This window comes from Phytophthora parasitica (assembly GCF_000247585.1).
Source record: "Phytophthora parasitica INRA-310 unplaced genomic scaffold supercont2.31, whole genome shotgun sequence".
NCBI classification, from domain to species: Eukaryota; Oomycota; class Peronosporomycetes; order Peronosporales; family Peronosporaceae; genus Phytophthora; species Phytophthora nicotianae.
Genome location: NW_008649017.1, coordinates 562321 through 579667, shown reverse-complemented (window position 1 = coordinate 579667; position 17347 = coordinate 562321). Strand labels below are relative to the sequence as shown.

General features: G+C 50.2%; 2 protein-coding genes across 2 annotated transcripts; both read right to left on the bottom strand.

Annotated features, from left to right (window-relative positions):
* Positions 1-2188: 2188 nt before the first annotated feature.
* On the bottom strand, positions 2189-7960 carry PPTG_13096 (hypothetical protein; the record flags this gene model as incomplete). Its single annotated transcript, XM_008908823.1, has 1 exon — positions 2189-7960. The coding sequence occupies one exon, from the start codon at positions 7958-7960 to the stop codon at positions 2189-2191; it is 5772 nt and encodes a 1923-aa protein (XP_008907071.1).
* Positions 7961-8228: 268 nt separating this feature from the next.
* PPTG_13095 (hypothetical protein) lies at positions 8229-17255 on the bottom strand (the record flags this gene model as incomplete). Its single annotated transcript, XM_008908822.1, has 2 exons — positions 8229-16714; positions 16787-17255. 2 exons carry the CDS (start codon positions 17253-17255, stop codon positions 8229-8231), a joined length of 8955 nt encoding a protein of 2984 aa, XP_008907070.1.
* Positions 17256-17347: the final 92 nt, after the last annotated feature.

The window sequence follows — 17347 nt, the reverse complement described above, 5'->3', positions numbered from 1 at the left end:
TAGCTGTCATGGCCCATGCGTGGGATGAAGGTCACCTTGTTGGGGAGCACGGCAAGAAGGCTAGGGCTCCAAAGAAGTTAACTTGAATCCAGATTTTATTCTGCAGCACGTCATAAGCAGAGATTGATAGTAGCGGTAATACTCTGTTAATATGTAATAGCCAAGTAATAGGTACAGGTGACCACTGAAAAATTCGCCCCAAACAAAAATTCGCCATGAGACATGTCCGGATATCTGGTCTGATAAAATCTTTTTTTCAATTGTAGCCAATGATATTCTGTTTAAGCAATTTATAAAAACCAATCAAAACCGCTTACAATTTTACTGGACACGGTTCATAGAAAATTATGTCACTTCGAAACCAGAACGTGCGCGTCGAGCGCTCGTACAAAATACAATTCAAGCGGCAAGTTCTAGGGCTGCTGTCGTTGGTGTTGATAGACAGCAGCCCAGAAGCGCTTCGACATTATACGACGTACCATCATGGCCTGGGATGCTATTTCCAAAGAGAGCGTTCTCCACAGTTTTGAGAAGGCAAATCCTTGTCACTACGACGATCTAGAGTTTCTTTAATAAAATAGTTTTCTTATAACTTGAGTACATCTACGACCTTTCTTTTTTAAATGCGTCTTTTTTTTATTAAAATAACTGGCCTTTTCTTGTATTAACTGACCTTTTCTTGTATTTGAACTTTTGTTTTTGACCAATCGTATTAAGTGGCGAATTTTTTTTGTGGACAACAGTTAACTATGGAGGATAGTAGTCAGTGATGGCGAATTTTCCGTGGTCACCTGTAGCTAATAGTCCGATTATTAGGAATATTCTAAGCTCGTTTTAGTAATAATAGATAAGTATTATCTACAATTGGGGTCAGATTGTAGTAGTGGAGTACCATCTGATTACACTGGCAATTCCCACTTAGAACAACGGTTAATGAGCAATGCAGGACTGATTCGTAGCAAAATCATGGAACGAGAAGCTTTGGCAGTGCCAAATTGGCACACAGGGGCGAAGCTCGCTGTACACCGTCAAACGAGTGAGCGGTTCGTCCCACGAGAGCCTTGCGGTTCACAGATGGAGGCTCATGAAATCTGCCTCGATCTGTAGCTGGTGAACATCTTGTGGTCGACAGCCGTCGACCACCAAGATCAACAGCCGTCGACCACCAAGATCAACAGTAGTAATACTCCACTAATATAGCAGTAATATCACTTAGACCAGTCAGTCAAGTCGGTAATACTATCATGTTATTAGGAGCTAATTATATGGTGGGTATTACTGTATTACTTTTGGTAAAAAGTCGTTCTACTATCAATCTCTGGTCATAAGTTATCAGTAGATGTTGCTCCAATGTTAAATGATTGTTGCTTTAGTGACAGGTCGCACGAATGTCGTTCTTCACCGGTTGGGTCAACATTGACCCAATTTCGCATAGAATGTCAGATATCATCAAATATCCCGTTGGTTAATCTTACCCTCTGTAAGGAAGTAAAATTTGAGTGATTACACAAACAGAAAAATATTTGTTTGCATAGGATCCACGAGGGGTCTGGAACCCACCTAAGACTCTGGATATAATTATCCAGAGAACTTTTGATGCCGTTTTTTTTTTTTTTTCATTTATCGGTGCTTCTGAAAGCCTATAAGATATTGTGCCAGTAACGTGCCACTTTTCGAAGTCCATAAATTTGTATCAACATACCTTTTCACTGAGATATCAATTTTCATCGATAGAATCACTCATGAAAGCGTTTTTTATCGGACAATTTGATGCACAAAGCGCTGTTATTGCTGCATGATTTGGGGCACAGATTGATCTGCTTTAAAAAATGTCCTCATTTTAGCGGGAGACCACCTTCCTGCCGCTTTTTGCCTAGAAGTTTGTACCATTGAGCCCTTATCCAGTTCAAATTTCTTTGCCCCAATTGAAATAGTCAATAGAAACCGAGAACTCATAAAACTGGAGCTCTGAATGGCTAAACCTAGTGGCATAAAACTGGTCGAGTGCACGTAACTGGCAGATTACCTCAATACAAGCTTAAACACTTACGGAAATCACAGCTGATATTGCATAAAAAACTTAGCCAATGAGCCGTCGTCACTTTTTTGTGAACTCAAGATTTGGTTCACAAGAAAATAGTCCGACATCATTCTGAGCTGTCCATTTGGCATGTAAGTTCTACAATATCTAATTTGAATTGGAAAGCGGCTCCAGTTGATGGGATCTCCGTTTAGCGATAGCTGCAGACGATTTAAGGGGACTGTCTGGCGTATTGCCTCGATGAATTCCATTGCTGGTCAAACGTCGGTATGTGGATGTGCCACTATTCGCTGCATTTTGTCGAGCTTGTGTAAGGGTGGACTGCCCTCCATCATTTAACTTTCCGCCAAGTCTCGAATTATCTTCTGTTAACCCCTCTGGAGAAGTCTCGGGACGAAGTTTCGGCAATTCGTCATTACTCGATACAGAAGACGTGTTTGGAGAAGATGCAACTGCGCGGCGGCCTGCCAGTTCAAAGTCTACACTCACTCGCACTTTCTCCGGTTTCGGGTCAGTCAGTAATTGGAACCAGCCCAACACCGCGTCTGAGCTGCATATTCGCGGAGGAGCCAAATTTGAGTTAGGACCTGATTGCGGCTGCTTCTTTGGTGAACTTGGGCTCATCACCTTTCCGCTTGATCTGCCTTGTGAACCTTTTCGACGATTTTCATCATCACTAGCGTCCGAGTAGGAATCTTCGTCGTTATCTTCCTCTTGTAGACCAGATGATAACGATCCCAGTGCTAAATTACTGTCAACACGGATAGCTGTGGTTCGGCTGGTTCCCATTTCAATCTCAGGCCAGGATATTAAGTCAGTAATCAGCACTTTAGTCCAGTCAGGAGGAGCGCCACGTTGCTCGATCGCTCGATTTGTAGTGCGCAAAAGTAATATCGACTCAGTTACTGCCGGGGGTGGAGTGGCGATCACGTACAGATTCGTTGATACGCTGACAAGCAAATCGTGTTGATGTGAGTCTGCGAGAGCTGCAATTGCTGCCACAATTCCTTCTTGAACCACCTTATCCACGTGAGGATCATCCCAATCAGCAGCATTCGTGACTGCATCTGCAGTAGCTACTGTGGGGTCGGAACTATTAGTCTGTGCTGGAACAGGCGGTGGAGCATGGGTGGCCAGTGCTTGTAGCGCCAACGAGCAGACGTGCCGCTTGAATGGCGTAATAGCAGTCGTACCGAGACGTAGAAGCACTTTAACGGCGTCGTTCTTGATCATTTGCCGCTTACTACGACGCAATCGAGCCAAACTGTACAGTGACACCACCACGTGCTCGCGAGTCTGAGGACTAGAGGACTGTGATAATGCCAATACGATGGGGACCAAGGAAGGCTGAGAAGTCAATCTCTGGCTACGCACGTCTTCAGCCTTATCGGTACGACCATTTCCAGCATCACTGTCACTTGTAGGCGGTCCCGACGACGATGGAGGGGGCTCTTGACGCGATAAATTCCGTATCACTATCATGCAGTGTAGTGCAAATGTCTCTCCTCGTACACTTACGAGACCTTTAAAAGGTGCTCGAGTATCAGAAGGGTTCGTCACACACAAGACTGCTAGAGCATCCAGAGCTCCATCACGCAACATGGCATCATGACACCGCGGATGTATCGACAAACTGCTCAGAGATGTGACAATATTCATACAAGCCACATTCTCCTCAGCTCGCGTGGTTGATCCGTCCATTGCACCCTTGGCAATCGCCACCAGAGCACGAACAACTCCATCTTTCACGAGGCGCTCTTCATACGACAGTTCTCCAGGTTTACCAGAGCCAGCGTTGAGCTTAGCAAGCGAGCAGATCATATCAGTAGCCACACATAGAGTAGGAGCTTCGGTTTCCATTGCTGGACTTGTGAGGAGAGCGGCAAGAGTCGGTAGACCATTGCACGCGATAAACTTACGCTGATTCGTCTCCAATGAGAAGAGATTGCGGAGTGTAAAGACACAGGCACAATTCGTCTCAGCGCAGACGGATAGCGTGTTTGAAGTCCCAATTCCAGTAGGAGTCGACCCTGTTTTAGTCTTTCCGCCTTTCATGGTATCGTTGATGACACTCACTACAGCTGAGGCGGCGTCGTTAGTCATGATCTGCACAGCGACGGAAGAAGCACTGAGGTTGGCGAGGGTCTTGGCTGCATACTTTCGCACGTCCTTGCTCTCCGACTTGAGCTCTGCCACCAGGATGCCTAGCACGTTGCTTTCGTCTTGAACCAGAATCTCCGCGACGCGAGAGTCGGCAGCACACGATAGATTATACAGCACATTAGCGACGTACAACTTCATCTCGGGATCGCGCACTTTGACCAGATTTTTCAAAACACTCAGTACTCCCTCCTGAAGCATCTGCAGCTCGACATTCTTTGTAATAAGTACATTTCCCTCTCCATTCTTCCCTTCACCGTCATTATTGGTAGTAACATTACTACTGAGAGCACAGGAAGCACTGGAAAGGTTGCTCAAGATGCCGACCATGAGTCGCTTCATGGTTTTATTCAGGTCCGCTTGGTACATCTTCGCCAGTATCCGCACGAGCTCCATCTCCAGTAGTTGCATCGTCTTTTTAGCATCCAGAGAGATGTTGTACAGCGCACGCAGCGCTAGATCACGGATGGAGTCACTTTCCAGCCGAGCAAGCTTCAGTAGCGCATAGAGAACGCCATCTCGCATGAGCTGGTCGCGTGCGTCTTCATGAATCAGAAGATTGAACAGCGCCTTGGCGCAGATCCCCTTAGTCTGAGGACTATTGACTCGCAGCAGTGTAATGACGATGAAGTCGTCCACAGTCGCATCGCGCCATATTCTTGGAAGAGGCTTGCCTTTCGCTGGTGCTGGTCGCTCGGCTGCCAAGTTACATAGTGCGATAGCAGCGCACACTTGAGCTTCGTGAATACCCGTGCGCATGACCATGTTCAACGCAGGTGGAATATCCACATGCTCTGCCAACAGCCTGGGACCTTGAGGTACAGCCAGCGCCACCTTAGCGATCGTAAGTGCCGTTCGTCGCGCTGTTCGATGTTGCAGAGCGACCGTCGACTTGGACAACCGTGAGTTCTTGGACGCAGACTGCGTCGCTAGCAGCAGCAAACACGAGAAAAATGCTGGTGCATCTATCGCTCCCGATCCAGCAACAGCGATTCCACTGCAGAGTTCATGCATCTTGTAAACGATTTGAGACGCAGCGTACTGAGCCTTGATGATACTGCGGTCAGTGAGTGTATCACGTGGTCGCTGATCTGCAGCCGAGACGATCAGAAAATGCTGAATAGCTTCAAGAACGCCGTCGTCAAGAAGTGAAGGGCGTCTGGCCTCATAGGATGCGAGGTGGGAAAGCGTTGCTAAGCAGTCCAGCCAGAGCGCGTATATCGTGGCTGGTGGCTCTGCTGAGCTTGGTTTCTTCAACACACGTACGAGTAGACCCACAGCTCCTTCGTAGAATAATAATTCGTGATTCACAGCTCGCGACGACAAGTGGTGCAAGAAGCTAATACAGACACCACAGAGTTCAGCGTTGGCCAGATTCCTCGATGCGAACACCAGCATTGTCGGAATGGCACCGCCTTGGTCGCTTGAATTCTCCCCATCCACACGCTTTTGAGTAGCTTCTGCGAGTCGAGTCTTCATTCCTGGGTCTTTGGCCAAACCCAGCATCGCATAAACACAAGCCTTCTGGATCTCCTTGCTGCTATTGCTAGCGGATGTGTCCTCGTTGCGGATAAGATCCAGGAATGCAGGCACCACACCTGCATCCACTAATGCCTGGAAGTTGGCGGGATGAAGCAGCAAGTTGCTCAATGCCGTCACACAGTCCAGCTTGAGTAGCAACGCAGCCGCTCTTTTATCTTCTTGGTTATCTGCAGCGCCTGTGTAACTTGTAACTAAGACAGGAGGCTCCGCAGCACGTAACAAACCGAGGAAGAGAGGAACTGCTCCGTCTTGCACGAGACTGGGGCGGCAGCGATCGTCTAGCGCTAGATTGGCAAGTGCTACAACCACAAACTTCTCGGTTTCAGGATCGATACCTCGTGAGAAAACATGATCTTCATCATCGCTGTACTCGTCGTCGTTAAACTCATCGCGTCGAAGAATGTCCAGAAGCTTCGGTATGAAGCCAGCATTGCGTACACGGACTTGGAGCTTTGGGTTGCAGCAGAGCATCGCGATAGAGTTGACGCAGTTCTTGCGGATTGAGACCAACAGAGAGCTAGCGACTGCCTCCTCTTCCGCACTGTCTTCTGTCTTGGCAGCGTTCTGCATCCGACGCAGCTCTGCCTCAACGCTTATGAGGATATCCGACAAGGTCGTCAACGCGCTGTTCTTCGTCAGTGAGTCTTGGTTGTTCTTGACAGCAGCCAAGTTGCATAGTGTACACGTGATCATCTCCAAGAGCATGAGTTGTAGCGGTTTCATCGCCACAGCCGTCAACACTTCCAAAGCAGCGATTGCTCCTTCGTCTACCACTATTCCACGAGTTGTAGGAAGAATCGAGAGGTTCAGTAGCGCTTGAGCGCAAATTCTTCGCGTCACAGTGTCTCCCTGTCTGGCCAACACCATGATCGAGTTCAACAACGCATCGCACGTGACAGCGCGAGGTACACCAGACAAATTGACGAGCGCTAACACACAGAAGAGCTTCACGTCATTCGGTGCAGCTAAAGGTGACGCCGCCGTTGTGGTCACTGTTGCCATAATCTGCGAAAGCGCAGCTACAACACCTTCATGCACCATGGCGAAGTGGTGAGACTCATCAATTGTGAAGCGAAGAAGCGCACGGGCACACAAAGCCTTGACAGTCGGATGTGGGGTATGCACGAGATCCAGTAGCGCTGCAATGACGCCTTCGTCTATCATCTTTGAGTACCGATCTTTTGTCGCTTGAGGTGCCAATGCCAGTAGAGAAGATGATGACTGAGTCTTCACCTTCTTCACTGGAGTAGGCAGTGGTGACATCGGCGCTGGAACATAATGCGTGAGGTTCAGAATCGCCGCTGCAGAGTACAGTCGGATAGTCGGATCGTCCAATTTGAGGACACTTGACAGCGTAGCGAGCGCACCTTCGCGCAGTAGTTGAGCCTCGTAGCCTTTGTGGCATGAAATGCTGTATAATCCTTCAACAGACTTGAGCTTCGTATCCTTGGTCAGATGTGCAGTGTTGACGGAGCCAGTAAGCATGGGAGCAATCAACATCGACGGCCTCTGGTTCATTGCTCGCTCGACTTCTTTATCACTTGCAGCAGCACCTTTGTGCTTGCTATTGGCATCAGGAGTCACCAGTAGGCGGTTGAGTGGTGTAGGTGCAGATGCCGACGTCGTGAGGAGATCTTGGCACGGATTGTGACTTTCAGACTGGAAGCGAGACCTGTCGATTCGAGACAGATAGATGAGCCCTTCGTTGTAGTCGCCACGTTGGTAGAACAAATCGCCACCGAAGTTTTTCTTCTTGGCAACAGCCACGGCTTGTTCTCGGTCATCATCACCGTTCTCGTCTTCGTCCCCACTCGAATGGGCATTCGCGTTGCCACCGAAGAACGTCGAGAAGTCTCGATGCTTCCCGGGACTTCCATCGTCAGCTCCAGTCAACGTTTTGCTGCGATACTTGTCCTGTGCTTCCTGTCGACGTTTCTTGTTCGCAGCCTCGCTCTTGATATGCTGCAACAAGGCACGAACGAGGTCGTCTTTATCCGGATGATCGCGCCAAAATCCACGTTGTCGATGAAGTTTCCAGTGCTTGACGAGCTCTTTGAGTTCCTCCAAACGAATAGGTGAGTTGTGGGGGTCTCGGTTGCGTGGAAAGAGGTTGTACTTGATGAGGTAGACTCTCAACCCGTCGATCTCCTGGTCGCGCCGCAGCGCCGCCAGTCGCTGTTCCATGTTCACAGCGCATTTTGGTGGGTTAATTGTCATCGTGCAGCTCGGTAGAGCTCAAACTGCGTGGCTCCATTCGTCACGTCCACATACGAGGCCTATTTCTGCCTAGAAGCATTGACCGTTGCAGCTCCTGACGATAAAAATGGGATGTGAGACTCATGATAAACTCGACGTACCGATTTCCAGACAACCAGCCCCTTCAATTCATCCACAATCAGTCAGTGTCAGTACACAAGAGGATCGGCCAACTTGTTCAAGCAGCCTTGCATTTATAGAGTAATTACAACTGCCAGTTCGCAGCCGTTCAAGCTTGCTGCTTCTTCTTGCGAGGCTTGGGCGATGGTGTCAAGTCCACGACGTAAAAGAGTTTCTCCGACATGTGATACGAGCGCTTATCGCCGTCATCGTACGCCACGAAGTGCTCGTATGTGTCCTCGTTGAACTGCTGCACGGTGCCTTCGTACCACTTGTCCTTGGCCCATTTCACACGCACGCGCTTGCCCACAAGACGTTGCGGGTTGTCGTCACTATCGTAGAACGTCTCGACGACAGCTTCCGGGTCTAAGATGCTGCGGATACGCGGTAGCAACTTCGTGATGGAGCGGTCGATTGCCTTGATGAGCCCAGAACTCGTCACACTCACGTTCACCCATGACGACGTGCTGTTGGGTTTCACCAGGACGGTCTTCCGCTGCTGCAGATACCCCTCTGCACCTCGGTGAGCCATTAGCCACTTCTCCATCCACACACAACTCTGATGGTTGTCTCGCAGCCATTTTGTCACGCCACTGTGGCGTTTGGCGAGCCGTGCCAACATGTCCAGTGACGTCTCCGTGGCCTTATAGTAGCGTTGCTGCGATGCCATCACAGCTACCAGCTTGGTGAGACCATCCTTAAGACGCTCTGGGGCTAGAGAATCGCGGATCTTGAAGAGCGAGTTCAGCGTACGGAAGTATGGCTTGACATCGTGATGATCTTCCACTTCAATACCATGCATGATCTTATCCACGAACGCCGCAGTCACACGTCGACTTTCCCAGCATAGGTGACTCACAATTTGCTCCAGCGGTTTAGTCTCCTTTGTGTAGCGGTTCGCGCGTTGAGTGAGTAGTGTAATGAAGCGTTCATTGAGAAGCACGTCGTGGTCTGCTGGTGTGAGATCCACGTGCTCTTGCGCCATGTTAGCCGGTAGAATCAGAGGGTGGGCAGCATCTGACTCGACGTCCATGGCAGGAGGCAAACTGCAGCGAATAAGCACCGATAAGAGCTTCAATATCGTGACGCTGAGGTCGATACGCTTCAGAATCTGCTTGGACTTGTGTTTCTTCAACTGCAATTGGAGCAATGGCTGCGTGTGTCCAAGACCTGTAAGAAGCGACACGATGGCGCCTACCACACTGTTCACAACGAGAAAAGAGCCTTCGTTGCGTCCAGTCTGCACAAAGTCGTACATCGTGAGGAAGTACTGGCGATGGTGGTGGACAGGCACTGAGAGCAACCCAGGCATCAGCTGGATGAGGAAGAACATGAACTCAAACGACGCAGGCAACTGTTTCTTCCCGTCGCTGGAAGAACTCGACGATTCTTCTTTTGCTTCCTCTTCGAACTCGGTGTTCGACGTAGTGACGATGGCCTCCGAGATGACGTTTGCCATCAACTCGCGAACTTCACGATGTTCGTTAAACACTAGCAACTCCAAAAGTAGCGACTCGTTGGCCTCCATTGTCGACAAGAACCAGCGACAGCCGCCAATGTCAGAGTGATACAGAGACTGGAGAATGAGACGCCACTCCAAGACTTTGCTCACATCGCCACCTTGCCACAAAGTGCCGAACACGAACTTGGTTGCCACTTGTAGGGCCTCGAACTGCACCTCCACGGGTTCAAACCGTGGCATCACAGCCATATTCTTGGCGTTCTCTAGTCCTACGAGACAAGACCGCAACAGATTGTACGTGAACTTGAGACATCGCGTGTCGTACAGGTACCTCTTCCTCCAGAACAAGCGATTCTCCATCGCAATGAGCTTGCGAATCGGCTCTGGTGCAATCACCAATGCCATGCTACGTAGATGTGCAAGTCTGGCAGACACTCGCCGCTTTAGTCTTGAACAGAATGCAGCCACAAGCACAGCTGTAGAGAATCGGACACAGGGAGCGTCCTCATCGCTGACGACGCGCAGCTCGGGAGATACGCGGGCGTAAAACAACATAAAGCTGCTGCGATTCTTCATCTTGGCTGGTAGCGGAGATCCTTCTTCGAGCGAAGACGATCCACTGGCTGAATCATGTCGAGTGCGTACTGAGTCCTCACCTCCAAAACACTCGTCTGGGATTTGAGAAGGGTCAAATGGAGTCACCACTGTGTCGTTAAACTCGTACCACTGGTTCTTGTGACTTGGCACTTGCTGGTCTTTCAAGAACGAGTAGTAATGTCCCGAATGAGCCGTACCAAGGTGTACAACAGTCCCCACTAGTTCATACTGGGAGTACTCCGGAGCTGTCGTTCTTCCATCATCTACATTGTCCGAGGACGTACTCAAACGGACGTCGTGACTGGCTGTTCCTTCATCTGCCGATGATGCCGATCGCTTCCTCTTCTCTTGTTGACCTTCCTTGGTGTACGGGTACATGTCCAATTCAGTAGGGAATTCAAAGCGATCATGGAGCTTGATCTGCTGCATCTTCTCGAAATCAAATTCGAAGCGCTTCAAGTGAATGATCAAGTAGGCAGGCAACTTCGAGATGGAGATACGCTTGTGCGTTTCCAGCGTTACCTTTTCTTCCTCTTCGCCGTCCGTTTTCGACCCACTACCGTTCTCCCACGTGTAGCTTACCTTCTCGCCTTCCACCCATCCATCCAGCGACTCTTTCAGGTTCTTTCGGTCGCGTACAGGCACGGAAATGAAGTGGAATGGCTCGAACCGCTCACTGTATCGGTCTCCTTCAGCTACAAGTTCATTGCTAAACTCTCCACCGAAGAATGTGTTGAGGATATTCTCGTCACTGGTATACTGATCTCCACTGCCAGCACTGATGCCGTTCATCTCCGACTCAATCTGCTGGAAGAAAGACGTGAGAAACTCGCTGGCGTCCTGCTGGACATTGACGTCCACAGTCTCACCATCCCACGTCTTCATTGCTCGGGTAAACGGACGAGGGTTGTAGTAGGGCTTCGCGCTTCCCTCCAGGTGAGCGAACAAAGACTGAAGCTCATACGTGAGGCTCTTCACTTCAGCTTTATCACTGCAATTTCCGCTTGACTGAAGCCGCAAAACCTGGCGGCGGAAGCGCGGCATCATGAAGAAGCTCTGGACTGTAGAGTTCAGGTAGCACGTACATCCAAGGTTCTTGAGCCCCACATATTTACCGCGCTGAAGGAATTGATCCTTTGCTGTCTTTAAGCTCTTTCGTTTTGATGTTGAGACTACTGAGGTGGCAACTGAAGGCTCCGGAGGACGCTCCAGGGTGTGCTGATTGGCCATTTGAGTTAGCAGAAAGCGCAGTCCATCCGTGTTATCAATCGATAGCTCCGCGAGGAGATCAAAGGCAACTTTTCGGCACGAATCACTGCGGCACTTGGGTAGTCGGAGATAATATTGCGACGAAGAAGATGCCTGGATATCAATAAAGCCGCCTTCACTTCCCTCGCTTTGACCTTCTCCGTTCGTTTTCTTGTCTGGTGTAGCAAAGAGACACTCGTGGAAAAGCTCGTTAATAATCCCTTCTTGGTCGTGAAGAGTTGGCGCGACCACTTCACGCAAGCTGCGTCCATCACACGGCACGTCAAGGACACCATCCGCCAGCACAGCCGGGATCCGCTTAATGATAGCAAGCAGCGTGGATAGCTGCCCTTCTAGCAGCGCATCGGGGGCAGGCGGAAGAACTTGATTCCCTGGCACGGGCAGCTCTCTGCGTCTTCTCACTTCCATGCTACTTCTTCGAGAAGTAGGCAGCACAGGGTCAGCAGGAGCACCCAGAGCATCATCTTTACTCTCGAAAGCCTTGATCCGACGACACAAAATTTGGCTGGACGGGAGAATCGCAAACTTCGTCAAGTCCTCCACACTCGTGACGAGTAGTGTGAACACATTGTAGTATTCCTCATCACTCACGGGCCCCGAGTAATCGCCCAGCAGTTGCAAGAAGTAGTTGCAGCACGCGACGCGATCTTCTTGGAGCTTGTTTCTAGTGGTAGACAACGCAGCGATCATGTTGGCAGCCTCTAGGCGAACAGGCTTGAAGCGGCTCTCAACGAGACAATGTAGAATGATTTCTCCATGTCCTGAGTAGCTCTCCAGCAAGACCAACGCTCCTTGGTTTGCCTCAAGAGTGCAGGTGGCAATACAAGATAGCAGCCGAGTCATCAAGTACGCTTCACTCGGAATATCGTCGATGTTGTCCGGATCTTCAACTTGTGGGCGAGTATACTCCGTTAGAGAAAGTGGCGGCGCAGAGCTCTCAGTCAATGCAGGCTGCTGAGTCGATTGAGAAGCTAGAGTAGACGAAACAGCCTCTTTGGCTTCTTTCTCGACACTTTGGAGACTGCTCAGCGTTTCCAGGAGCCGATGAATCAATTGTTGGGGATTTCTGTCGAGTGTATCTCCATTTTCCTCTGCCAGTTTAGACTCCACAAGCACGAAATGGCGAAGCAACTTGAGAAGTTTGGCCAAACACATCACTGAGAGCGTTCCTTGAGCAAGCAGTTGACGCGGGCTCGATGATAGCACAAACTCTTCGAGTCGAGTCCGACCGCCAAGTTGTATAAAGGACGCGCTCCACGTATTCACAGTGCCAATCAAACCATCAAGACCAGCCGCACTCACAGCATCAGTATGCGTCCCATTGGCATCTTTGTCGTCATCATCATCGTCATTGCGTCCGTCACCACACAGCGCGAACTTCTCTACCAATTCAAGTTGATACAGCAGCTTTGGAGGACACTTTGAGTCTAGTAGAGTTTCCCACTCGAACGAGCTCGGTTTCTTGCGGATAGACCCATCGATCGCTAACACATTGTTTAACGTACGCGTCTGCTTTTCCAGATCTTCATCCACTGTTAGCAGCTTGAGTACCTTCCAGGCTTCTTCAGCGATCCCGTCGTTGTACGATAGCAACTTAAACAGAAGCGCCACCCACGTATCATTTCCTGAAATCTCCGTTTTAATCGCGTGCCAATCACTCTCCGGACTGCTGTTGTTTCCAGTTCCTCCCACACCTGCAGCGGCCGCAGCGGCGACCCCAGCTGCGCCGTGGAAGTCTAAAATGTTGCGATTGGTGTGCCCACTGGTATCACTTTCCACTTTCGACAACAGAATGGCTTCAACGTAGCTGGTTTGCTTAAGCCTCCGGGTAGAAGCTGGTGCTGTTTGAGTCAACAACTTCTTCCCTGACGACGTGCGTGAAGACCCAAGAGAAGAATTGAACACTCTCGCCTTCTCAAGTGTGAACTTCCCATGGCCTTGCGCTGTGAGTTTAGTCTTCGCTGAATTCACAATACGTACTCGATCGGCAGGGTGGCCTGTGTCCTTCGCGATTCGATCTCGCAGTTCCGATACGAGCGAGGTTCGTCTCAAGTGATACTTAAACGGTGCTGCAACTCGACCACCTTGAGTTCGGACGTAAACGGTTAGCTCCTCTGGACCATCAAAGGTCCCTCCCCAACCGTCTTGAGTCTGCACGACGGATTGATGAAGAAAAGTACTCAGCAAAACTAATAGGCGAAGCACCTCTCGCGTCTTCGAAGCGTCAATCGTGGTCTTCACCTCCTCCTTTAGCCTCCAGAGGCACCTTTCCACAAAGTCTGCCCACACCTCACGTCGCACAAGCTTCGAGCCGACGTGAAGTTGCAGATAGATGAGGTAATTGATAGCTTGCTGACTCACAACGTCACTGTCTGCACGCAAAGCCACATCATACAACGACTCGAGGCCTTGCAGATCCGTGGCTTCAACGACAAAAAGCTCGGTGTCCTCCTTGTTGTGTATCACCATACGCGATTGGGTGCTCCCTACGACGCCAGTGGAGGAAATACGCCTCGTACTTGTGTTAACGAATCGAAACAGCCGCTCCAGCGCCCAAAACGATTCCTTACTCATCGTCTGCATATCCAAACTGATTTGGGAAGCGCTTCCATTTGGACTTGCTGGCCTAATCAGAGACTGAAAGATCTCACCCACCACGGCTTCCGAAAAGCCCGTCTGGCCTGAATACGCTCGGTGGACGAAGTTATTTGGGTCAGGAATGACCGTCGTAAACCACGCAAAGAATACCTCATGTTCTTTCATCGTGCTTTCCGGGCCGTTGAAACATCCCCATAATTGGCAAACAGCTTCAAAAGGCAGCTTTAGATCGGACTTGGTCACGATATATCCGAGGAATGCCAGACGCTTCTTGATGGCAACAAGATGTGTAGTTTGTGACCGATTCTTGGGATCCGATTGGGCAACGTAGTTTTTGATCGCCTCAACAACCACAGACACAATGTTGTGTGCATTGTTCAGTTCTTTCAGCAACTCGCTGGATGTTGTAGGAGTGGAATTTGCTCTTGTCAACGAAGCAGCCAATGAAGACGAGCCTCCGCCATAGCCATCCACAATCCGCTGAATTAAACTCATGGACGTCTCCACTAGCGTTCCACACTTGATGTTCTCTGCACACTTGCGAAGATAATCACTCAGTAGCTGTTGCTGTTCTTTACCTGAAGTGGATGATGAGGAACCAGAGGAAATCCAGAGCTTTTGCACGTGGTTCAACGAGTCTGCAAGAGCGGCCTCTACTTCAGCCCGCATTGAGCCACGAAGTCCCGGTGACCCATTCTCGTTGGGTGCTTCAGTTTGAAGAATCGCATTCCAGTACAGAGTGCAGCACAGACTCACCACCTTATTAAACACTTCGAGATCTTTTTGAGCACCGGGGCTAAGTTTGTTCCTCGAGCCAGACGCAGCACTTACAAGAGACGTAAGAGACATTTTAAACCCACCCGTCTCAGCATCAACAACGAGCTTGGACGCGATCATAATAACACGCTTGATAAAATTCACAACCAGTTCGTCATAGTCGTTCAAAGGAACTTGTGTCAGCAGCATCACGACAGCATCCATCAAATCAGCCGAAAGAACACCACACAGAGTGATCAAGATATCGAAGACGGTTTTCCTGCCGGAGCGAAGCTGGTTCAGCGCCGTTTTCCACATCAGCACGATGTGCTTCTCCGTCAACAGTCCGTGAGCTGCAACAAACCCGAATATCTTCTTGGAGCGCTTCAGTATTTCCAAGTGGGTGCCCTCCTGAAGAGAGTACTTCGCGCAGCTCTCTCGGTCGCCCAGTATCACCTCCAGGATGTCTGAAGCCGTCAGCCACTCCACAATGTACTTCGTGCGCAACCACTTCGTCACTGGCTGTTCGCCCGAAGTTAAGGTTAGGTTATCACTCGAGGAACTCGCGCTCAAGGTCGACGTGGTACTAACGGATGACGACGTACGCCGCAAACTTAAGCTCGCCTTTCTCTGAAGAGTATCTTTTCGTTGGGCCATAGAGATCAGATCGTTGATACGAGAAATACCGAGCAGACGTTGCGACAAATACGGACAGCAGATAAACTTTTTCGAGAGATCCAAATGGAAGATCTCAATCTGCTCTGCAAATTCCACATCACAAGACAAACCGAAGCCATCTGTAGCCGTCGACTCATCGATATCCGACTCCGCGTTCCGACTTCCAAGCAGTAATCCGTCTCGACACAACAGATCTAGAACGCCCACGATATGATTAATAAGTCCATCGTCGTCCTTCAGCTCCTCTCCGCTCATACGCCGTAGCCGCGAAAAAGTAGCGTTCAAGAACTCTCGAAAGAAATCTTCCGTTTGGACTTCAGTGGTCGGTCGACGCCGAGCCGAGGACGAGCTACGACGTCGCTTTTGTTGCGTGAGACAAGGTTTCGCTTCATTGAGGACCGTGCAGTACAGCAGTAATTCCGTCAACGCAACATCTGGGACCGCAAGGCGTTGAAGGATCAGTCGAAAGCCTCCTGCTTGCACGAACAGGTCGACGTTGTCAATGAAGTAGAAAGATCGACACGGATGGCGTGTTGGGATGGCAGCCAGCGCATCCGGGCTCACCAAGTACGACGTGTACACTAGACGTTGGTACTTTGCCGCCGTATAACTCCCTGGATACTTGATGTAGAAGAACATGCACGAGCTGTGGCCATTGAGGATCATCCGCAATAGTGACAGCATATACACCATCACATTTCCCGCGTCGTCGCCCAGCATACACGCAATGACATTTTTCAGCACGTGCTGATGGAACACGTTCATCTCGTCAGCCAGATCACTCGATAGAAACGTACACAGTAGCGATCTCTCGATGAACGGGATGAGATATCGCGGCAAGTACGTTTTCTGCTTCTCTCGGTCGTAAAAGTACTTGTCAAACTGTTCTCGAGCATATTGTAGGTCCTTCATATTGGCGTTCCACATACTCCCCTGCTTCCTCGGATACGGATAGGCCGGGGACATGTACACGTTTGTATGCGTCCCCAACTTAGCCACTCGATTGCGACACGTCGAGCGCGATAGGAATTCATCACGCCCTTTCTTCCACGTCGGAATGTGCACTCGGATCTCCGACGCCGAATGCTGCAGGATCTGGGCGACACTCCACTTATTGGACGATAAATCCTTGACATCGATCCAATTGCCTGCTTTTTGGTTCAAAATGGACCACTTGGAGCCCGAGAAGTCCTCGCTGCTTAGCCTTCGATAGCACAGGTACGTCCGCAGCTCCTCTGTCAGTAGCAATGACAGCGTTAGAATAAATATTACTACTACAAAGTGACAGAAATAGTACTACTACTGACCTCCTGTGCCATCGGCGCTAAGCAGCGGTTCGTCGAGGCTCTCGAAGCCCTCGGGGACGTCTTTTAGGTCCCTGACGACTCGGATCTCCTTCAGTGGCATCAGCTGCTTTGTCTGAGTCGAGGGTGACGACGGAGGCTGGAATTGCGAGGCCTGATACCACAAAAAGCGACCCTTGTGGCGATCCACCGACTTGTCCAACTTGGTCCATGCGTCTTCATGGCCACTTGGTGGCTGCTCGTCCCCAATACATATCTGCGTGATGGCCAGTGGAACGGAATCAGAATCTGACGACGATGGGGGCGATCCTTTTTGAGTCGGCGCCTCGGACGAGAGCTTGTACCAGAGATACGTGTGTGGGGACACCTCGGCGGCCGCACCCTCGGCGGTCGTCACGCGGTGGAAACCGCCGCCCGCGGCCAGCGCGTTGCCGTACGTCACCTCCAGTCCGGCCACGAACTCGTAGTGCATGGCTCGCTCTCCGTCCAGGTGCTTCCTCCTCTAAGACCCAATGCGGAATCAGACGCGCTCAATGCGGAATTCTCGTGAGTGTGTGAGGGAAG